The following is a 22048-nucleotide window of genomic DNA, read 5'->3' on the forward strand; positions in this document are numbered from 1 at the left end:
ACACAAAAACGAAAATCCTATTACCAACCTCTGTATCTTGTTTTTTTATCAATCGACTTCACATCGCCGTTCGTCACAATGGTTCTACAGTAATTACAGTACATACTTCATTTCAGTGCTTGTTTTGTCATCATTCACGTCCGTTCGGTCATTGTTAGCTAGATAAGCTTCCATAAGCGGCCATCTATCCCCTACACCTCCAGTGGCCGCTTACGAGAACCATTCCTGTAAGCGGCCAGATCCATTTACGGACACTTTTTTCGCGTCCCGTGGGGGTCCGCTTACGAGAGCGTCGACTGTAACCTTATTTTTGAATCTGCCTTGATTTTAAAACTTATTCGGCGTTGTTTAATTTTACGTTTTTTGGCCACAGTATCTAAATTTCAAACTGGCAACAACGATTTGCTGCAAAATGTCACAGCGAGAATAAAAATCTGATAAGCCACATGCTTGCCAAAGTTCGGCCTAAGCAACGCTTAGATTTTAAACAGAAGACGGCGATAAAAATGATTTAAAGTTTCAATGCAGATTTCCTTTTATGGTAATTGAAATTATTACGAGGTTCAGAGCGCGGGAATATTATTGGTCATAGCGACATCAAACGAGTTTAAGTTGGCAGTTTGAGAGATGCATGAGATGCTATAAAAGAGACAAAGTTAAAATGGGTGCGGAGACGAGAGGGATGTGTGGACCTTTTAACTCAAAAATCAAGGTCTGGAATTTGTTTAGCCTTTAACGAAAAGAGGGGTTGATACTGGTCATTTTAGCGCCACTGAAGTCAGTCAATTATTAAGCAATAGGCTAAATTGTGCCATTTTTGAGAGTATAAATTGCTGAATGATTGAGAAAGTTGTTGAAATCATAATCCACACAACTGGAGTACCTTCAATCCCACCCCTCTATCCCCACCCTAGCCCTCTGCAAATCTGAGCTTCCTTTGTGTTTTCAATGCTCATTCCTTTGCACTTTTTCAAATTTTTCTTTCACTGTTTTTAATCATCTATAGCTTTAAAAGCAGCAAATACTGAGCCACGATATAGTCTTTGACATTTTATTTTAGCATTCAGCACTAACAGCAATTTAAACTGTACCAACGCTTCGACACTTCGATTGAAAGGTAGGTCAGCTCACAGAAGTAAAACGAGTCTTCCTTCGTGATTTTTAGCAGCTATACTCGATTTACAATTCAAACTTTTTCAGACAATCAGACAGTCATAACAAAAGTCTCGGTGTTATTTGAAATCATTCACTAAAAATAAAGTCCTAGTTAAAACTCAACCGAATCACGTGGCTATCCACATAAAAAAAACTAAAATAACGTTTTCAGGAGATATACAGAGCCGGCAAAGCCAGTTTGAGATCTGTATCCGGGTATTCAGTGATAAAATGAGTCATTCACATTTCAATCACTAAAAACCCGGATGCAGATCTCAAATAGACCATTTGCAAGACTGCCTCAGAAGTCTAAAAATGTACGAATTGTAAACTAAACTTATTTTGTTTGAGCGCATTTTCTACAAAGCAATCAGCAAACTTGAAATTCATCACTTGCTTTTAGATTCGTGTCTAACTCGAATCTATTTTTCCTCAAAAGTGATGGGGTAGGTGACTTGACGCTTGCGGTCCCAAGCGTACAGCACTCTTTCTCTGGGGTTGTAGTCCACCATGGAGTTGTAGGTGTACTGGTTTGTGAACTGTATGTTGGGGTTCCACTGTTTTCCTGTCTTGGTGTCGTAAGCAAAGTTGATGGTGGTGGTCCTGCTGCTATAGGTGTCGATACAGTAGATCACTCCACAGGCCACAAAAGCATTGCCCATCTGATTCATTGGTTCTGTACAAAAGAAAAAAGCGAAAGATATGTACAGTTAACTTTTGTTCAACTCAGTCCTACATTTTGTTCCCTACAGCTCCACTCACTTACTGACTGACTGACTGACTGACTGCCTGCCTGCCTGACTGACTGACTGACCGACCGACCGACCGACCGACCGACCGACCGACCGACCGACTGACTGCCTGACTGACTGCCTGACTGACTGACTGACTGACTGACTGATTGATTGACTGACTGACTGACTGACTGACTGACTGACTGACTGACTGACTGACTGACCGACTTACTGTCTGACTTACTGACTGACTGATTGACTGACTGACTGACTGACTTATCCTCATCGAGCCCATGAGGAATCTTGAGGCTTCACTCACTGGTACAGCATAATTTGATAGTTTGACGAGGTTTCACATTTTGTTTAGATATTTAAGAACGTCTAATTCTCGGCCGAAGCTAAGCGTTCTTCTTTTTCGACGTCTTGAGTCTGTAAACGTTCTTTTAAAAATGTTTTTTTTTTTTAATTTTAAAAACAAAGTGGTTTTGCAGGTAATTCTGACAGTTTAAAACGATATGTGAATGTTGATTTATGGGTAATGACACTGTTGATTCCAGGTTAAATTTGAATAATTTGGTACACAAATTTATCATTTACAACCAGTAGATGAAATTATATTTCGTTCTTACCCAAACTTTCTGCCTTGGGTACGTTCTTAGGATGTTCAAAGATTTTTGTCTTTCTCGACCTCGAAGTTCTTATAAAAAGGTTCTTCTTTACAAAAAAATAGTGTATTCCAAAAAAGTGTTGTTTTGGCAGTGAACATATTGTGCTTACCTGTGTTCAGGGTATAAATGTGGGTCATGAGGTTTTTGACAACATCAATTTTGGCCGCGTACAGTCGCTTATTGTTCGTAAGACCACCATATAATACCCACAATCCTTGCTCGTCAACTGCCAGGTCCATTCCACTGTATCCACCCCACTGGTACCAGTTCTTCCTCGGTGAGTATCCACTCACGACTATTTGAGCCTCTACCTGCTCTGTTTGCAGATTGTACTTGACGATGTAGTTTGTATTACCTCTGCAATGACAAGAAAAAATGGCTTTAGGAGTTTTTCTTGGCAGAATTTACACTTTAACCTTTGACAGTTCTGTTTACATGAGACGAAGAAAGAAAATGTTGCCAAAACACCGAGGTCCTTACACGATTTCAAAGCATCTGGAAACGTGGCGTTGGCAAAGCACAAGGAATGACCTTATTCGGCGGAATGACCGAATGGCGATCGTATATTGTCCTAACAATCAAGTAAAGCCTAATTGTAAGCAAACCGGGATGAAGGTAACCTCAAGCAATAGACACCTTTTTTGGGGGGAGAGAGGCACAAAGCTCATTTGATCAACTGAGCTTTACGTTCAAAAGCTGCTTAGTACTAAAAGTACTAAAGGCACGGCATTCGTGGAAAGCAGCTTTTTTATACTAAGCTTGTTATAAGAATTAAAGTATTTATGTAAGGTTCGTATGTAGTAAAAGCTGATGTTTTAACCGTGTGAGAATGAAGACTTTATCCTTTTTTTATCTATCTACCTATATTCTTTCCTAGAACTTTGCCAAGTGATGCTTGTCGGCTTTAGATTTCTTATAATGTTTAACGGCATTCGTGGAAAGCAGCTTTTTTATACTAAGCTTGTTATAAGAATTAAAGTATTTATGTAAGGTTCGTATGTAGTAAAAGCTGATGTTTTAACCGTGTGAGAATGAAGACTTTATCCTTTTTTTATCTATCTACCTATATTCTTTCCTAGAACTTTGCCAAGTGATGCTTGTCGGCTTTAGATTTCTTATAATGTTTAACACGAATAAGAACTTACTTGAATGCTATGTAATTGAGTCTTTCAATTTTTCTGTTGCTAAATTTCATTTATTTTGTTTATTTGTTTCTGTTGCTAAATTTCATTTATTTGTTAAACCTGATTTAACTTAATAATGTCATACCTGTTGTAGTAGAGGTATGGTCCATACACCACTGCTCCAGTTCCATCCCAGGTGTAAGGCAGTTTGTACGTCTTACGAGTCACGCCTGCTTTGAACTTGTTCATGTTTTCAAATTCTTCAACAACATTTTTTCCGGTATAATATTCCATAACGAAAATGGTCTCAGTACCCATAATTTCAAGCGGGTCTTTCATCCATGCTCCGTAGTGGTAATATCGAGCGTTGTGAGTGACAGGTTTACCAACAGACTTGATGTTAGTACAGCGGTCTGCAAGAAATAAACAGAAGACAAAATATAAGTTAAAAAAATAACATAACATAAATAACATAACATAAATAACATAACATAACATAACATAACATAACATAACATAACATAAAACAACATAACATAAAACATAACATAACATAAAAACGTAACATAACATTTAACGACTTTATCACACAATTCTTAGTTATCGTTTTTCTTTGAATAGGGTGTCATTTTGGGGTTTCAGCCTTAAAAAGGTATCATTATTTCGATTTTCAATCTATAAATGGGTCAAATTTTCAGGGCTACGCAACTGTATTCTAATTTTGAAAGTAATGAGGGAAATGTTTTTTAGGACGAGAGCACCATACTCAATAACGCCGGTAATCTGAAAACACAGAGCGGAACGGCGCGAAGCCGCTACCACGCGCTCTACCGAGAACTCTGCAAAAACGATATTTCCTTTAGGCCAAGTGTGTCTATCGCTCTTCTCATTGCCAAATTAGCCTGATTAAAAAAATCAAAAAGGTAAATATGACTCTGTCAACAAACCTTTCAGGAGAGTGTCACCGCTATCCGTTGTCTTGTCGACCTGGTAGTCAAGAATGAACATCGCCATCAACAAATCAAGAAGAGAGAGAATAGTGCAAGTGGATTGGAAGTGAGATTTGCGAAATACGGATAAAAGGGCTGTTAAGTTAAATTTAAAGTCATCTGTGTTTGATGAAAAATCATCACTGAGACCCTTATTTTTTTTTAAGAAAACTAGATGGTTAAATCCTCTTTGGATATTCCATATGACTACGTTTCTTATTTTCTACTTAAAGGCTTAACAGGAAAGATAACGTATATTCAAAAGATGGAATTATTATTTCTTAAATGCTCCTTCAGTGAAAACCTTTTTGCGTAAGACTTACATTTTTCTCTGCCAACTTAAGTGAAAGTTCTTTCACGGATAGCTTTGACGACTGCTGTGCAGACGTGGCTCGCTTGATCCGACGTTTGATCGAAGTATTGCCAAGCACATCTCCCTGGAAAGACAATACATATCCGAAGATTTATCAGCGTCAACAAACCGAAAACGAACGTTTTACTTACGACCGAAATGTATTAAGACGGAATCCGCCAGTACTTGGAGTATTAATTGGACCAATTACAGTACAACCCCGGTAACTCGAACTCTGAAGGGAAACGAAAAACCGTTCGAGTTAGCGGGGTTTCGAGTTATCGGGGTAGATTGAATATTTAATTTGCCAAGTTAATAATTGATAGTTTACTGATTTTTCAGCACTTCAGTGTACAGCACAGTGCAAATTAAACTTATCTTGTCAGAACCTCTAACACGATCATAAATTCTTAGGAGAAGAGTGAAAAAAGGCTGTCAAATACGTGATCTGTTTTGTTACTCTAATCAATGGGCAACCGTGGCTAGTTGCAAGAACCGGAATTCGGGGTAAATTTGACCCAAATTTTGATCAAGGGAAACGAAATTTAGTTCGAGTTCGAGTTAGCGGGGTTTTCGAGTTATCCGAGTTCGAGTTACCGGGGTTCTACTGTATGTACCAAAATTATTTACATCTTATTGTGAACTTCTGTATTCACTGTTTCAAATATCTTATCAATTTAAAAGAAATCATTTCTAACGACACCAAACATGTAAAGAACAAATAATAAATGCCGCGGGTGAACAGTGCTCTGATTCACACAGCGTATCACTCCATTCATTGAAACACCAAATATCGAAAAGAAATTTCAAAGTTCCACTAAATTCTACTGAAACGCTTAAAAGACGATTTCACAAAATGGCTTCACATGAGATTTTACCTATAGCAGGTTTACATGGTTCTTGTGATCTTTGAAATTCGTTTTCTCAGGCTCTGATAAGAAATTGTTGTTGGTGATATCACGGATAACAACATCTTAAGCTTTTAAAAAGGATAGAAAATAACGCAACAGGATTTAAATTATTCTGGTACTCGATTTTGTCCAACTAAAAATAATATTACTTGATTTCCAGATGGAATCCGTCTTAATTTTTTCAGTTCTTGAGGTGGTAGGACACCTTAAGGCAGTGCTAGGAAATATGGTTCAATTACCATTTGATCTTCTTGTTCCCTTGCGTGATCAACATCAAATTTAATTTCTCATTTAATACAATATTCATGCTTTATCAGACCGACACTGTGATGAGTATAATTAAAATCAATTCTCAATACAAATTTTTAGAATTTACATTAATGAAAAAATATTAAAGGAATTGTGACAAGGATTTAAGCCAAATTTTAGTAGAAATAAGAAAATGGTCACTAAATTAAGTGAAATGTAAAAATAACCACTTTTAAAAAACAGCGAAGAAACATTTCAATAATACATACAGCAAATACAAAAGAAGGTACGGGATGGACAAACATTGAAAAGATTTAATAGATTGCACTTTTGGTTTTTTGACTGTTAGGCTGAACAATTGTCAAAATTAAACTCGTTGGTTTTTCACTTTTATTGCGGTTTTCAGTGAAATGCGAACTCTGAAATTCAAAATCAAACTTACGATTGCGTTTTTCGCTGCCGTCAATCATAATTATGGCGACAGCTATCGAACCATGAAAAACAGAAACAAAGAAAATAGATCGAAATCTACCAATCACAATAAAGAGACGTGACCTTTTGACCCAGTTGAAGTGAACGTCTGTTTCCCGAGAGGTCCGCTAAGATGATTGACGGCAGCAAAAAGCGTAAACCGTTGGTTGAGGATTGAATTTCAGAGTTCGCATTTCACTGAAAACAGCAATAATTATAGCGGCAGGAGACAATTTCTTCGCAAAGATATAAATAGAGAGTATTTTCCGAGAGCAACTGAGTATTTGGCAAAACGCAATAAAATAGACTTAACTTAGCCGTGACACAGTTCCTTTAAAAGAGAGTTAATATTTCGACCTTATCAATAAAAAGTTAACTTACTGAAAACGGCTACAATCGTTGTCTGAAAGACGCTAAGTTCAGTTCTCTTTGAAGATAGTCTAGTCTTAAGACTGACCGAAAAGAAAAGCTTAAAAAACTTGGCCTGATAACAGATACATCTATTTTCTAAGTACTGGAAATTGTGCTTGTTAACACTCACCAACAGAAGAACAAGCTGAAGGGAAAACAGTGAGAGATATCGAAACATCTTGCAGGAAAATGTCTCTTAAACCTATGTGGAAAAAACATAAGCCCAATTGAAATTTTGGTTACACTTTCAGACAAAGTCTAATGACTTTGATTCCGAGAATGTGCTACTTTGACTTGCTTACCGAAAAATGTTTTAGGGTAGTTCTTCTCTCGAAAGGCTCCGATAAGAAAATCACCTCCGTCACCAACAAGACCACTTTCTTGTGTGAAGACTTGCTCCAAGTCCTTCGTTTATATAGGCACGGGCGCCTCGCGTGAATGTCGCGCAGGTTGCATATTTTGCGTGTTAGTCGCGCGAGTTAACAAAGCACGTGCGCCATACGCAAGTATGGCAGCGAAACGAATAGACAAGCTTCAACTCGTTTGTTTTAATTTTTACATTAATCGTCTTTCTACGATACATGATTTTAAGGGCTAAGACGTTTCGATTCCCTCTAAGCAAGCAAAGTGACTTAAGTTTATATCCACGAATTATACACGCGCGACACGCGAGGGGTAGATCTTTTGTGGAAAGCGCGAGTCAAAGTGGCTGGGAAATGAACGACTCGTGTCATCTGCTGCACGTGACTGATGTCAATTTGGCGGGAAAACGTGCTTCACCTCATTTGCACTAAAAGGGGTTCTTTCGTGCGCTGGCCAAAGAAAACCATCAGAGTGTCAAGGGAGTTAGCCTGCTGTGCTAATCGTGGGCACTTAAAAGATCTTAAAATTAACAAATAAATAGCGCAAATTGAACATAAACTGTCGAGAAGTCGAAACTGGTGGGAAGGAGTCCAGATGCCCTATTTACATAGAATAACTGAAGAGTTGGATTCGGGGCTACTCATTTACATGAATGCGATACAGATTTTTCTTTTTCGGGAAATAAATGGGTTCCCTTTTTCTCCATAAAACTCAACAGCGCTAGAGAAAGCCATTCAAACACAATATATCAGCACGTGCTAAGAACAAGCCAACAATATAAGAATCAAACTAAGATCACCACCTGGCAATTTTTCTCCGTATTTACCAATCGTTGGGTCGCTGTCAAGCAATCACTAAGCCTCAATCACGCAAGGTTATTTGCTTTTTGGCGCGAAACTGGGCACTCAGTCCTGTCTATTAGTCGAGAACATAAATAGGAACAAATTAGAACTTAATCATGTCACTTGACTTAGAACTGCTGTGCTAACTCTGCGCACTTAAAATGAGCAAACAATATAGTTGCAAATTAGACATCAGTTTGTAATTAATCCTAACTGGTGGGAGAAATTATTTAAGCCAGGTGGCTACGCAGCGCGGCTCATGAATTGATTTGTCATTACTCGTCACGTAAACAATTTGTCGACGTCGTGAACCGCACTTGCGCGATTCCCTTTTATTCCAAGTCAACTGTAAGGACTTTTTAGAGCAAGTTAATTAAATTAAAGAAACAAGTTAAGATTTTAAACTTGCATTTCTACTCCGGTGACGTAGAAAAGATTTGTCAATCGTTAAATCACTGTGAAACACAGTCGGTTCAATCACGCAAACTCATTTGCTGTCTGGCGCGTGCCCGTCTGCGTGCTATTAAGTTGTTTGTTTTGTTGAGCAAACTCTACATGTTTGTTATTTACTGCACTTCTCACGAAAGTTAAAATAACGAAATTTGCTGTAGCAGGAAAAGAATAATACTTAGCACTTCCTTCGATTTAAATGACACACTTCATGAGAATAATACTCGGTGAATCTCGGAAAATTCTAGTTAACCTAGTACTATGATTTATCAACAAATTTGCGCGATTCGTGAGATTGCGTTTGTTTAATTACCTTCTGAATAGCAAGTGTAAAATATTTTAGCATAAAAGCGTTTTTGTATGGTTTAAAATTAAGCATTGATACCGTCAGGAACACCAAAACCAATTAGCTGCATTTGAAAAATGAGATTCAAGAATTGCACAGCTTTGAATTTGTTTGTTTTAGGACTGTTATGTGCTTTCTTCGTTAAACAAGTTGATTCATGATTTATTTCAAATTCAACTTTCGTTATTTTTCTTCAAGAAATTGAAAAAGCCGCTAGCCGGGAAAAGAAACTGAGGAAAAATAGATGAAACGTTCGCTGAGATAGAAGCCAAAAGCGGCATAATATTTTAGTATTGAGCAGAGGACATGTTCTATCTTTTGCATCTTAGTCATGTTTCAGATTTACTCCACGTAAAATCGACTTTGTTGAGGTACAAAGTGGAGAGCTGTAGTGCTTTCGTTCATAGTTAAAACTGATAAAATAAAAATCATAAACACGCTTCTGTCATCCGTCCAGCCGCCATCCTAAAAGCAGAGGTCTTGGAGACGAAGTTGATGCTTCATACTCCATCCTCTACTGAGGTCTAATAACTAGTGTTGTTCTAGAGCCGATCGAATTCAGCTCCTGAGCTGGTCTATCTAAATAGCAATTTTGTCTGCCTCCCATAAACTTAAGGTTATTCCCCAGTATTGCACTGCGCATCTATACTGCGCATAATTTCACACGTGAAAAGCGCGCGCTCATTAAAAGAGGCGGCGGCTTTTCTTTAGCGCTGGACCTCGCCAGAGAGGAAAATCGTCATTTTAATTTTTCGAAAACGAGTACGGTGACTCATAATTTTTTCTGTTGTTTTGAATTGAGAACTAAGTTTGTTTCTGTAGAATAATATGGACAATTCTTGATTTGAAATAATCGTCGGGAACGTGAATTTAGCAAGCAATCGTGACTATAATCATGGTGATATTATAAGGATTTATTGGGTATAAACAAGGTGGTGCTGTTGCTCCTAAACGGGCATGGGTACCCCTACTTTTATATCAAAATTTTCGTTCCTATAAGATAAACAATCAATGGGCAAAGTTTGACAAAAATCTCAGTGCAGGAATTGACTTGTGTTTAATTTGCAATCTTGTCTATTAAATTAAAGTGCTCACAATTACCACAGGAGTGCTAAATCTACTGACACGAATTAAAGTCGTTTGTTCTGTTTTGTTTTGCTTGTTGGTGAGCACACGAAAATAATCACGCAGGTGATATAACGATTTTGTCGACTGACACGTTGTTTGTTTTCTTTGCCCAGCGCGCAGAATAAGCCCTTTAAGTGCATTTGAGGTGAAGCACGTTTTCCCGCCATACTGACATCAGTCGTATGCAGGTGATTAAACTCGTGCGACTCCCTTCGGCTCACACTTCACACACGAGATGTGTTGGAGTATATACATGTAATTGGACAAAATTATGTACCAAAAGTATTTACATCTTATTATTATTAAAAATATATTTTGCAAACTTCTGTGTTACTGTTTCAAATAGCTCAGTTATCAAAAGAAATCATTTCCAACAACACCAAACATCGAAAACAAATTTAAAAGTTTCACAGAATTTCACCTGAATCGCTTCGATTTCACAAAATAGCCACACGTTAGATTTTACCTACAGTTTACATGGTTCTTGTAAACTTTGAAATACATTTTCTCAGGTTCTGATAAGAATTAGTGTTGGTGATATCACGGATAATTACTTACATCTTAAACTTTTAAAAAGGGTAGAAAATAACGCAATAGGATTTAAATTATTCCGGCACTCGATTTTTGTCAAACTAATTAATATAATTGATTTCCTGATGGAGTCCGTGTTAAATAGGCCTTATCACAGTTTTCGACGCCATCTTGACGGGTAGGCAACGCGGGTAGAAATTACAGTGTTTGTATGGGAATCCAACGGCAAATATCTTTTACAAAAGTTGAATTCTGGACACCTTATAAAATTGTAAAGTTTTTATTTTCCAAGTTTAAAGGATGTAGCTGGGCTAGAAAGCGTTCAGTTACGTTTTTAATTTCTTATACATTTGTGTTTATTTCTTTTTTTTCGCAAATTGACGCGGCTCGCGGGAAAAATTATAGACAAATGTACGGAAAAATTAAAAACGAAACTGAACGCTTTCTAGCCCAGCGACAACCTTCAAACTTGGCGAATAAAAACTTTTGCCAAGCATCTTAACTTTACAATTTATAACTTGTCCAGAATTCAATTTTTGTTGAAGATATTTGCCGTCGGATTCCCATTCTCGTCGAAAACCATGGTAAGGCCTATTTTAAGACTTGATCAAGCAAGCGGAAAGCAGCTTTTCATTTTATAGATATATTTTACCCTAATTTGTCGTATTTCATATTTTCTTAATTTTTTTTCAATTAGCTGAAGAACGCGTACACAGATCACAAATCACTTTGTAAGGAACATCTTGTCAAGTCCGCACAACTCGCCATTCTGATTGGTTCATGAACAGCATCAGTATTTGCGCACGCATGATGCAAACTTTGTCTTGCACGCGTGTACCGTGCGTGAGCTTAGCTTGTAAGAAAAATAAATGGATTTTAAACCTTTTAGAAAAACGCTTTCTTGTTTTGAACGTTAGTAAAGTGAAATAGATACTGTTACAGTTTGAAGTTCATTTCATGCTTGTAGTACAATCTGTTATAAAATAACCCTTTCCGTGAGTAAAAAGATGGGTGGAAAACTTTGCAAATCTGACGAGTAAAGCTAGCGTATCACAGCCGACTTTTTGTCTACCCCAACCCTGAAGTAAGCTTCCACACTTTTTTAGAGCTCTATGTCAAGATTGTGTTACTTCTCTTTCCTTGTATAAGAAAGTAGTTTATGTCCTATTTATAACAGCCAAGTGAGCTTTTCATCCACTAAAATTGCCATGCATGTGTAGTCGCGTTGTGTGTCATATTTCCGGACACATTTGTCGGCGCGAGCAAAAATCCGACTTAACTAGATGTTTTCTCAGAGGGTTGAGAAGATCTGGGTACCAGATAAAGTTTCCTACTTTTTTTTTCTTTTTCGCCTTCGTGTATATGTTTAACATCTGGGTATTTATTATTTTTGATATTATTGTTTTGTCGGAAATTGCAGCTATATTCTATCTCGCTTCTTCCTTTTCCTCTATTGCGGTTTTAGGTGAAAGGTTTTATTAGGTAGCATGAATAGTTTCTGAAGCACTCCACTGACGAATAAAATTGACAACTAATGTATTTGCTAGAGGAAGTTCACACCAGGTTTTACTATTTGATGGAACTCGGAGAATAGGCTACGTATTCTTTTGAACATAAATATCTACAGTGCGTTCTAGTTTTGAAATCCTTTCGCAGAATATAATTTTGCGATCATCGTCCGGAACACGAACTTTGGGAGTCTCAACCTGAAAATATCGATCTCACGATTATGAGAAAATCTTGGAGCTTCCAGGCGCTATTTAGCTGTGTACTTTTGGGCGCCCATTTCCCCAAAACAACACAAAAACTACACAGGCGTCTGCTACGCAGGCTAGATGCTCTTTTTCTGTATTATTTCTAATGCGCTTCAGTTATGTCTAATTCGAAATGGCTGAGCCACTAATTTAGTCATTTGTTCCACCGCATAACAGTATCTCATATCTTTTTTTCTGAGCTAAATTTTTTTATTCTCGGGTAGCGTTCGAGACTTGTGCGATGTTGACTTTGTCAGGCTTGAAATAAGTTCATGACCGCAAAAAATTCTAAGCCCATTTAACTGGTCTAGCGGATTGCGCCTTCGACGGAAGTTAACCAGGTATATTTACCAAAGGTTATTGAGCTACTATTTTTGCTATTTTTCTCGAGGGAATCAGAAGTTGCCGAGTGGTGTACGCTAGTGACGCTACGCGACGGCGGGCACAACTTGAACATGTCAGAGGCGCGGGCTTGAAATCTCCACTTTACAGGGGGTAATTTGTTTTGGGCCGAGGAACCTCTTCCCGGATAGAGATTTGAGTCTTCCGCTAAAGCGGTTACTCTCGAACCGGCTTGTGTGCAGAACTCAGTCAGTGCGCCATTACTCGTAGATTTCTTAAGTAAGAAAATTGTATTACATAACAGAATTAAACAATAGAAAGCTTTTCTTGTTTATCCGAAATATCGGAAAATCTTTTCACCAACGGAATTGTGAACAGGGTTTAAGAACAATTTATTTAGTTCGCACTGTACGGATATAGCCATGATTGACATAAGTTAATTCATCGGTCGCAGGCACATGCAAAGAAAACGTTTGTTCATTGCATGTGGCTATTTCTCTGAAGTCAATAAATGTGTCTTTCTTTTTACTAGTAATACTTTTCTTCACTTTCTGTGATTGCTTCATCCACTTTCTTCTGCTCAGTTTCTTTCCTAACTAGCTTTTTAAAATACTTAAAAGCGGCTTCTCAAATCTCTCGAGAAAAAACGGAGGAAAGAGAGTTTATTATAAAATTAATTAGCAAATCAAATTTGTTTAACGAGGGTAGCACATAACAGTTTAACGCTCGACAAACCAAATTTGATTTCAAAGCTGGGTAAATCTTGAATGTCATTTTTAAAAGCATTTGTTTCGTTTTGGCTTTCCTGACATTGATGTTATATTAAAAAGCATACAAAAATGCATTTATATGTTTAAACGTGCCATTTCGAAAGTAAACATACCGTACAACGAATCACGCATTGTATCGAATCACGCATTGTATTGTATCGAAGAATCAAAGTGCAAGAATTCTCCGAGATTCACCGAACATTATTTCCTTTTCATGCCAAAACAAATGTTATTCTTTACAAAGTTTATTCTTGTGTGTAAACCTTTCCTAAGAAATGCAGTAGACAGTATAATGTTTGCCCATGAAATTATGTTAAACAGTTGAGCACGCAGACGACGGCCGCGGGCCCGCGCCAGTCAGCAAATAACTTACGGTGATTGAACCAGCCGTGATCGACAGCGAGCTTGTGTTTGAAACGTCACCGAAGCAAAAAGCTAACCTTAATTCGTTTATATATTATTGGTTTGGCTTGAAATAGAATGGCTTCTTTGTTGAAAGACTATCAAAGGAAATATAAATGTGATTTGCGACAAATTTGTTACCTGGTGAGTATTCCCGAAATCAACTCCTCAGCGTCGCTGTGTAGCCAGCTGCTTTGTCTTCCATTCTTGGCATGTTTACGTCCAATTCGCAACTTTATTGTTTGTTCATTCAAAGTGCACACAGTTATCACAGCAGTGCTAAGTCAACTGACATGATTGAGTCCTAATTTTTGTTTGTTCCTATTTATGTTCTCGACTAATAGACAGGACTGAGTGCCATTAAGAGCTGAGCACGCGCCAGAAAGCAAATAACCTCGCGTGATTGAGTCTTGAGTGGCTTGACTATCAGTAAATATTTTCTACGTCACCGGAGCAAAATAGCTAGGTAATGATTTTAGTTTGATTCCTATATTGTTGGCTTGTTCTTAGCCAGTGCTGATACGATATGTTTTAATGACTTTCTGTTTCGCTGTTGAGTTTTTAAGGAGAAAAAGGGAACCCATATTCCTTAAAAAGGTTATGCTATCCAAGAAAAATCTGTATCGTATACATAAAAACTAGTAGTCCTGAATTCAATCAACGCTTCAGTTGCTCTATGTAAATAGCGCATCAGGACTTCTTCGCACCAGTCTTTTTGTCAGTTTATGTTCAATTTGCGCCGTTTGTTTGTTCATTTTGAGATCTTTTAAGTGCCCATGATTAGCACAGCAGGCGAACTCCCCTGACACTCTGTTTGTTTCCTTTGTTCAGCATACGAAAAAAGCCCTTTTAGTGCAACTGAGGTGAAGCACGTTTTCCCGCCAAACTGACATCAGTGACATGCAGGTGATACGAGTGTCGTATTTCCCAGCCGCCATTTTTGACACGCGCCTCTCGCACAAGATGCAGTAGCCTCGCGTGTCGAGCTCGCTTTAACCTGAAAAAATCAGCTACTGTGCTCGCTCAGGAGAATTATAAAAATGTTAATCATAAAAATAATAGTTCTTAGAAAGACGATCCGAATGAACAAAATAAAACAAACGAGTTGAAGCTTGTCTATTCGTTTCGTTGCCAAACTTGCGTATGGCGCACGTGCTTTGTTAACTCGCGCGACTAACACGCAAAATATGCAACCTGAGCGACATTCACGTGAGCCGCGTGTGCCTATATATACGAAGGACTTGGAGCAAGTCTTCACACAAGAAAGTGGTCTTGTTGGTGACGGAGGTGATTTTCTCATCGGAGCCTTTCGAGAGAAGAGCTACCCTGAAACCTTTTTCGGTAAGCAAGTCAACGTAGTAAATTGTCTGAAACAAAGTCCCTGGACTTTGTCGGAAGGTGTAACCGAAATTTCAATTGGGCGTAATTTTTTTTTCCACATAGGTTGGAGAGACATTTTTCTTTCAAGATGTTTCGATATCTCTCACTGTTTTCCCTTCAGCTTGTTCTATTGTTGGTAAGTTTTCATAAGCGCAATTTAGAAAATAGATGTACCTGTAATCAGGTCGAGTTTTTGTTAACTTTTCTTTCTGGTCAGTCTTAAGAACTGAATTCAAACCTTTAGACAAGAATTGTAGCCGTTTTCAGTAAGTTCCATAACTTTTTATTAATAGGGTCGAAATGTTAACTCTTTTTTGAAAGAGACTGCCTCACGGCTAAGGCTGTCCCAAAGATGCTCCAAATTTCCCAAAAAGTTGCTCGTAATTTCTTAAAACGTTGCTCGAAAGGTGCGTGCTCCAAAACCCGAAACGTTGCTCGAAAGGTGCTCCAAAACCCGAAACGTTGCTCGAAAGTTAATCCAAAAAAAACAAAACGTTGATTTTAATTAAGAAAAATTACTCCAAATATATGCTAATTTCCCATTGAAGGTAATGTTTTTAAGGACTTTCATGCCATTTCGCTGTTACAGAAGTATCTAGCTAACATTTTAAGGCCAAAAATTGTTGAATTACGAGGAATTCTTTCACTGATTTTCGAACAGTCGTTTAGATACGATGACTTCGTGTTTGCTGACAAGTTTTTAATGCTGAATGAGCCGAGAGTTGAAACATCTTCGGAACTTCCTCGGAAACCTTCGGCAAACTTGGTTTATCTTCGGGAATGTTCGAAAGATGCTTGGAAACTTTCGTATGGCCTTTGAACAACAATCGGACAAACTTCAGAAATCTTCGATCTAGAAATTGCTCAGAATACAACAAGCTGTTTGCAAGGAAAAAAGTTGCTCGATATATGTAAAGTTGCCCAAAAGTTGCCGAGCATCTATGGGACAGCCTTTCTCAATGCTGAGTTAAGTCTTTTTTATTAAGTTTTGCCAAATACTTAGCCGCTATGTGGAAAATGCTAACTATATATTATGTTTGCGAAGAAATTACTTTGCTATGGATCTAAGACAAAACCGTAGCTTCATTACGGACACATATGTCTTCTGCCGTTATAATTAAAAGTTACAAACAAACGAGTTAAGTCAACTTTGAAAACTGTTCAGCCTAACAGTTTTTAAAAACCCAATATCGCAATCTGTTTTACTCTTCTTCAATTTTTGTGCATCCTTTTCCTTTGTTTGTATTTGTTGTGTTATTGAAATGTTCTTTCGCTGGTTTAAAAGTGGTTATTAATTAATTCACATTTTACTTAATTTGGTGACCATTTTCTTATGTCTAAATTTGGCTAAAATCCTTGACACAGTTCCTGTAACATTTTTTGTTTCAAGGTAAATTCTGAAAATTTATATTGAGAATTGATTTTCTTTATTCTCATCACCGGCCTGTCTGATAAGTAATAGTAATTGGACCTCGTGTCGTACAATTCAGGGAGTAATCGGGCGAGTCATTTCGAAATCGGCCGAGCGCGCAGCGCGAGGCCGATTTGAAATTACGAGCACGATTACTCCCTGAATTGTACGACACGAGGTCCAATTACTAATTAATCGTGTCAATAACAAAATTCGAGGTTATGAAGTCTTTGGGAACCTTTTCTGTAAGAAAAAGACAAAGGTAAATTCAATTGGTTGCACAAAAAGTTAGAAAACAGCGAGAATAAACCCATCGAAATGCGCGTGATTGACGCGCGGATTGCGTAGGTGTCCAATTACAGGTATCCAATTTGAAGTTGCTCATACCTGTAATTGGACACCCACGTGATCGCGCGCCGACTACGCGACAAATAGGCGCGCGCAGAACCAATCAAAATCGAGAATTTTGTTATAGATACGATTAGGCATTGATATTTTAATGAGAAATTTGATCCTAATTCATCTCTACAAAAAAATCTCTACGAGTTATTCAGTGTTGTTGGGATATTGATGAAGGCGAAAAATTGTTTAGAGTTACTTCAAAACAGTCAGTTTGTTAATTCACAGCGCGCTTGTTATTTTGATTTTCAGAACAAGTTTAGGTTAATTGAAATGGAATTTGGCCGAGCTTTTCTGTTTTGTAGTCGCTCAAAACTCCGAAGAACTTCATCTATAAAAGACACTTACAATTTCTGTTCATCATCATCATAATCGTCATCAGTTTAGTTTCTTTAAAAAAGATACAGCTTAAAGCCGGAGTAAGCTCACGGATATAAAAAATAAACTCACAGCGATACAACATCAACCCAGCATGGGAAAAGAAAATTATTTCACGGCCAAAGAAAATCAACTCAACTTAAAGCCAACTTTTATCGATTCTGAGCTAAGCTTCTTTCAACGCAATCATGACAGCAGCGAAGCCGTAAACAAATAAACCCGACGGACTAAATTGGCTTTCACAAGGAATATAACTTTTAACAACGCAATTATTCCGGATCTCCCCGTAGAACCTTTTTCGTTTGTCACAATTTCAAGGAATTAAGAACACAATACAGGAGATAACGCCAAGAACATTTCGGAAGAAATTTGTTTCTGACAAGTTTCATTCGACTCATACAATGACAACCACGCAACAAATTTCCCCTTCAGACTTCCCTTTCTCTCTCCCTTCTAAAGTCCGTACGGACAGGTGGCGGGAGGGAGGGAGTACCTTGACGTCAGAACCAACATTTTTCGGTGCCATGCATATGAGTATACCAAATTTTCTTTGGTATGTGGCTCCACTCGCGCGCCCTTGATCTCCCCCAAAAATCTTAACATATTCTTTCACTTCAAAAATCAAATACAAAAATATCTTCCAACTTAAGTAAAGCTTTAACTTAAGGTCTGTTGACGTTAATAAATTTGGTTATGTGTATTACCTTTCCAGGGAGATGCCCTCGGCAATACTTTGGTCAAAACTCGGATCAAGCGAGCCTCGTCTGCACAGCAGTTATCAAAGCTATCAATGAAAGACCTTTCTCTTGAGTTGGCAAAGAAACATGTAAGTGTTGCGAGAACGATTTTTCACTGAAGGAACATGAAACATGAAACTAGTGTAAAATTTGCAAATACCAAAAATAGTGCTACGTGTTGAACATAAGTCTTTTAAAAGAGTTTATAAATTCGTTTCCACAGGAATAAGAAAGTCGCGATGGATTTGCTGCATATCAGCCTTCAGTCTAATAATAAACTAACAACGAAGGAATATTCCGTGCTCTCAGCCTACCCAGCTCGGTGTTTACAACAAATACAAAAAACAAGTTTAATTTCTTTTAAGCCATCCCATTCCACGACAGGAGTAAGTGGCTTTGACAACTTTTTTACACCTCACTTAAAAGTCAATGCAAACAGCAATTTAAAAGGTCTGCATGGAAAACTCATTTTGTAGCTATTGGAAATAAGCAAACGGTTTTTGTAGCTGTTAGCTGAGATCTGAGATACGTTAGCTGAGAAATGGACTGAAATTAGGAAGTCGCCGAAAATTTAACTGATTACTGATCATTATTCTCTTTTCTCCCTTGTTTCATTTTAGGTGCTTCAGATGATTCTTGACTTGCAGAACAACTTGAACAAGGCAAAAGAAAGCGTTCACATTCTTCAAAGAGGTTTGTTGACAGATCCACTTCGGCAAATATGAGAAGAGTGATTAAACCTCAAACCAAAGTGGGGTTTTAATTTGGCTTACATAAAAAGACGTTTTGCAGGTTTCTAGGTAGAATACGCGGTTTACTTCACATTTCGCTATGCAAATATGTTTCCTGAGAAAACCTGCCCTGGCAGGCCAGGCTGAGTACAGGGTGGTAAAGAGGGACGGGGATGCTGGGGGCGGGGGGGGGGGGGGGGGGAGTGGCCCAATTACGAATCACGAGCCTACTTTTCCTTACTTTAGTACGGATCACGTGTACTTTTTAACTATTTCGCGAATCACGTATTTAGCATATCTTTTCGAAGAAAATGAGCTTTAACTGGCTTTAACTGGTTGGGCAATTTGCGTGGCATTTACCTTTTAATAGCTTAGTAGTAAGATTTGATCTCTCAGACGAGTTCTCATTGTGAGGGATGTCCTAAAGCGCATAAATCGAGCCGATAGATCGCGTCCTCCACATAAAATCAGTCAATGGCTTCATGATTCGTATCGTTTGACAATTTTGTGAGTACGTAACTCATCTTTGGACGAAATTGTTCGGCTGGAATCACGGATCACGAATCACGGCCCTAAAAATAAGCAGATCACGCGTCTTCTTAGACTGGCAATTCACGGATCACGACCACATTTGAGCTGTTTTCACGTATCACGAGCTAAGTTTTGCTCAAATCACGCGTATCGCATAACCCCTTTACAACCCTATGAGTAACTGCTTTAGACGAAGACACGGTTTTCTTTCAACACGCCATGTTTCTTTAGGTCTGACTATTCAAATTAAGCATATATTATGAGAAGAACGTGTGTAGTTTTGCAAAGCAGAACTTTAACTCCTCTTGTTACCAATTATATAACGAAAACGTGCTGGGCTTACACCCACATAACGTAAAACTGTAAAATGTCTTAAACTTAGTAAAAGTCGACAACAAAATGCTGATCGACCGCTAATGGATAATTTACCCCAGTTAGCGACCTGTCAAGTTATTTCTAGGCTTCTTTTTTTTTTTTAAACTAAGTCCCATATGGAATTATATGTGAACTTGAAACGACGAATTTTGAAGCTCTAAGGTGTCAAATGATACCGCAAGTGATTTATTAAATTTCGTGGAATCAATGGAATTATCCTAGCAACAGTTTTGAAACATTTGGTACATAACTTAACATGTTTGGACTTCTTGCAGACCGCTGTACTAACATCAAGTCAGTTGGTAAACCTGTCACTCATAACGCTCGAAATTACCAGTACGGAGCATGGATGAAAGACCCGCTAGGAATCATGGGCGCTGAGACCATATTCGTTATGGAGTCGTATCACTCAAGAGACGAAGTTGAAGAGTTTGAAAACATGGACATGTTCAAAGCAGGCGTAACTCGTAAGACGTACAAACTGCCTTACAAGTGGGACGGAACTGGAGCAGTGGTGTATGGACCATACCTTTACTACAACAGGTAACATTTTAGACGTCCCGCATTGTCAGCGTTTTATAGAGAACCTAGCTCCATTTCTGATGTTAACTATTTCTTTTTTTCTTTTTTTTTCTTTTTTGCTTTCTTTCTTTCTTTCTTTCATTCTTTCATTTCTCCTTCCCTACTTCTTTCTTTCTTTCTTCTTTTCTTCTTTTCTTCTTTCCTTTCTTTCTTTCTTATATGTTCTGTTTTGTCGCCGTAACAGAGAGAATTCCCCCTATATTCTGAAGTTCAATCTACGCACAGAGCGCGTTGAGGCCACAATTTCCCTGAGCGGTTACACAGCAAGGAAGAATGGCTACCAGTGGTGTGGCGGCTATTGCGGAATGGACCTGGCTGTTGACGAGCAGGGATTGTGGGTATTGTGGGGAAGCACTGGGAACAGCAAACGACTGTACGCATACAAAATTGATGTTTACAAAAACGTCGTTACCCACACATGGGCCTTGAGCACGGGTAAGCATACAATGGTCACTATTATTGACGACTATTTATACTTTTGTGGAACAACCTTCTCTAAACTCCCAAATTGTGCTGCATCGATGAGTGAAAAAAATGGATGGTTTGTTATCAATTATATTTAGAGCAATCTCAGAGTTGAAGGGCACAGAGACTGAGACGAACTTAAGCCAAGTGCACTAATCTCTCGTTTTGTTTTGTACAGAGCCGATGAGTTCGATGGGCAATGCTTTTGTGGCCTGTGGAGTGATCTACTGTATCGACGCTTATAACGGCAAGTCCACCACCATCAACTTTGCTTACGACACCAAGACAGGAAAACAGTGGAACCCCAACATACAGTTCGCAAACCAGTACACCTACAACTCCATGGTGGACTACAACCCCAGAGAAAGAGTGCTGTACGCTTGGGACAACAGGCGTCAAGTCACTTACTCCCTCACTTTTGAGGAAAAGTAGATTCGAGTTAGACAAGTACCTAGCAGCAAGTGATCCTGTGCCATGCTTGCTGATGCTTTATTTGCTGTTTGTAGAAATGCACTTAAATAAAATAAGTTTAGTTTACAATTTATGCTTTTATCAGATTTATCATTCAGTCTTGCAAATTAAATGAGTTTATTTTGGATCTGCATCCGGGTCTTCAGAGATTGAAAAATCACTGAAGACCCGGATGTAGATCTGAAACAGGCTCTGCATATTTGCAAGTTATTTAAACAGATTAGCACCAAGATCTTTGTTAGGACTGTCTGTGATTGTGAATAAAAGTGTGAATTGTAAATATAGCTGCTAAAAAGTTGAAAAAGACACGAAAGGGGGTCGGACTCGTCTTACTTCTGTGAGCTGCCCTTCCTTTAAATCAAAATATCAAAGTGTTACATTTTAAACTGCTGTTAGTGCTGAATGCTAAAATAAAATTTCAAATGCCAATGGCTATTTTAATTTTATGGAATTGTAGGAGTTATAAGAGTGAAAGTTTAGACCCTATTTACATGGAAAAAGGATGGTCCGAGCGCTAGAGCCAAATGCAACATTAATTTTGCGTGTAAAATGAAAACTGAAAACATGTTTGCACGGATGATCCTTTTGCTAGGATT

General features: G+C 38.2%; 3 protein-coding genes across 4 annotated transcripts in view; 1 reads left to right on the top strand and 2 right to left on the bottom strand.

The window, feature by feature from the left end:
• LOC144658899 (olfactomedin-like protein 2B) overlaps nucleotides 1-22048 on the bottom strand; it is a 127932-nt gene that overhangs the window by 76455 nt on the left and 29429 nt on the right. The window lies entirely within an intron of this gene.
• Nucleotides 1038-7452, bottom strand: LOC144658915 (olfactomedin-like protein 2A). The gene is made up of 7 exons (XM_078519417.1): nucleotides 7359-7452; nucleotides 7195-7259; nucleotides 4994-5107; nucleotides 4629-4668; nucleotides 3827-4094; nucleotides 2667-2914; nucleotides 1038-1831 (listed from the first exon to the last, which is right to left on the bottom strand). Exons 2-7 carry the CDS (start codon nucleotides 7240-7242, stop codon nucleotides 1578-1580), a joined length of 972 nt encoding a protein of 323 aa, XP_078375543.1. The 5' UTR covers nucleotides 7243-7259; nucleotides 7359-7452; the 3' UTR covers nucleotides 1038-1577.
• Nucleotides 15233-21881, top strand: LOC144657771 (noelin-like). The gene is made up of 7 exons (XM_078518122.1): nucleotides 15233-15333; nucleotides 15436-15508; nucleotides 18273-18386; nucleotides 18918-18990; nucleotides 20210-20477; nucleotides 20701-20951; nucleotides 21160-21881. Exons 2-7 carry the CDS (start codon nucleotides 15461-15463, stop codon nucleotides 21411-21413), a joined length of 1008 nt encoding a protein of 335 aa, XP_078374248.1. The 5' UTR covers nucleotides 15233-15333; nucleotides 15436-15460; the 3' UTR covers nucleotides 21414-21881.

Source organism: Oculina patagonica, chromosome 6 (assembly GCF_052425735.1).
Source record: "Oculina patagonica isolate OP01 chromosome 6, crgOcupat, whole genome shotgun sequence".
Lineage (NCBI taxonomy): Eukaryota > Metazoa > Cnidaria > Anthozoa > Scleractinia > Oculinidae > Oculina > Oculina patagonica.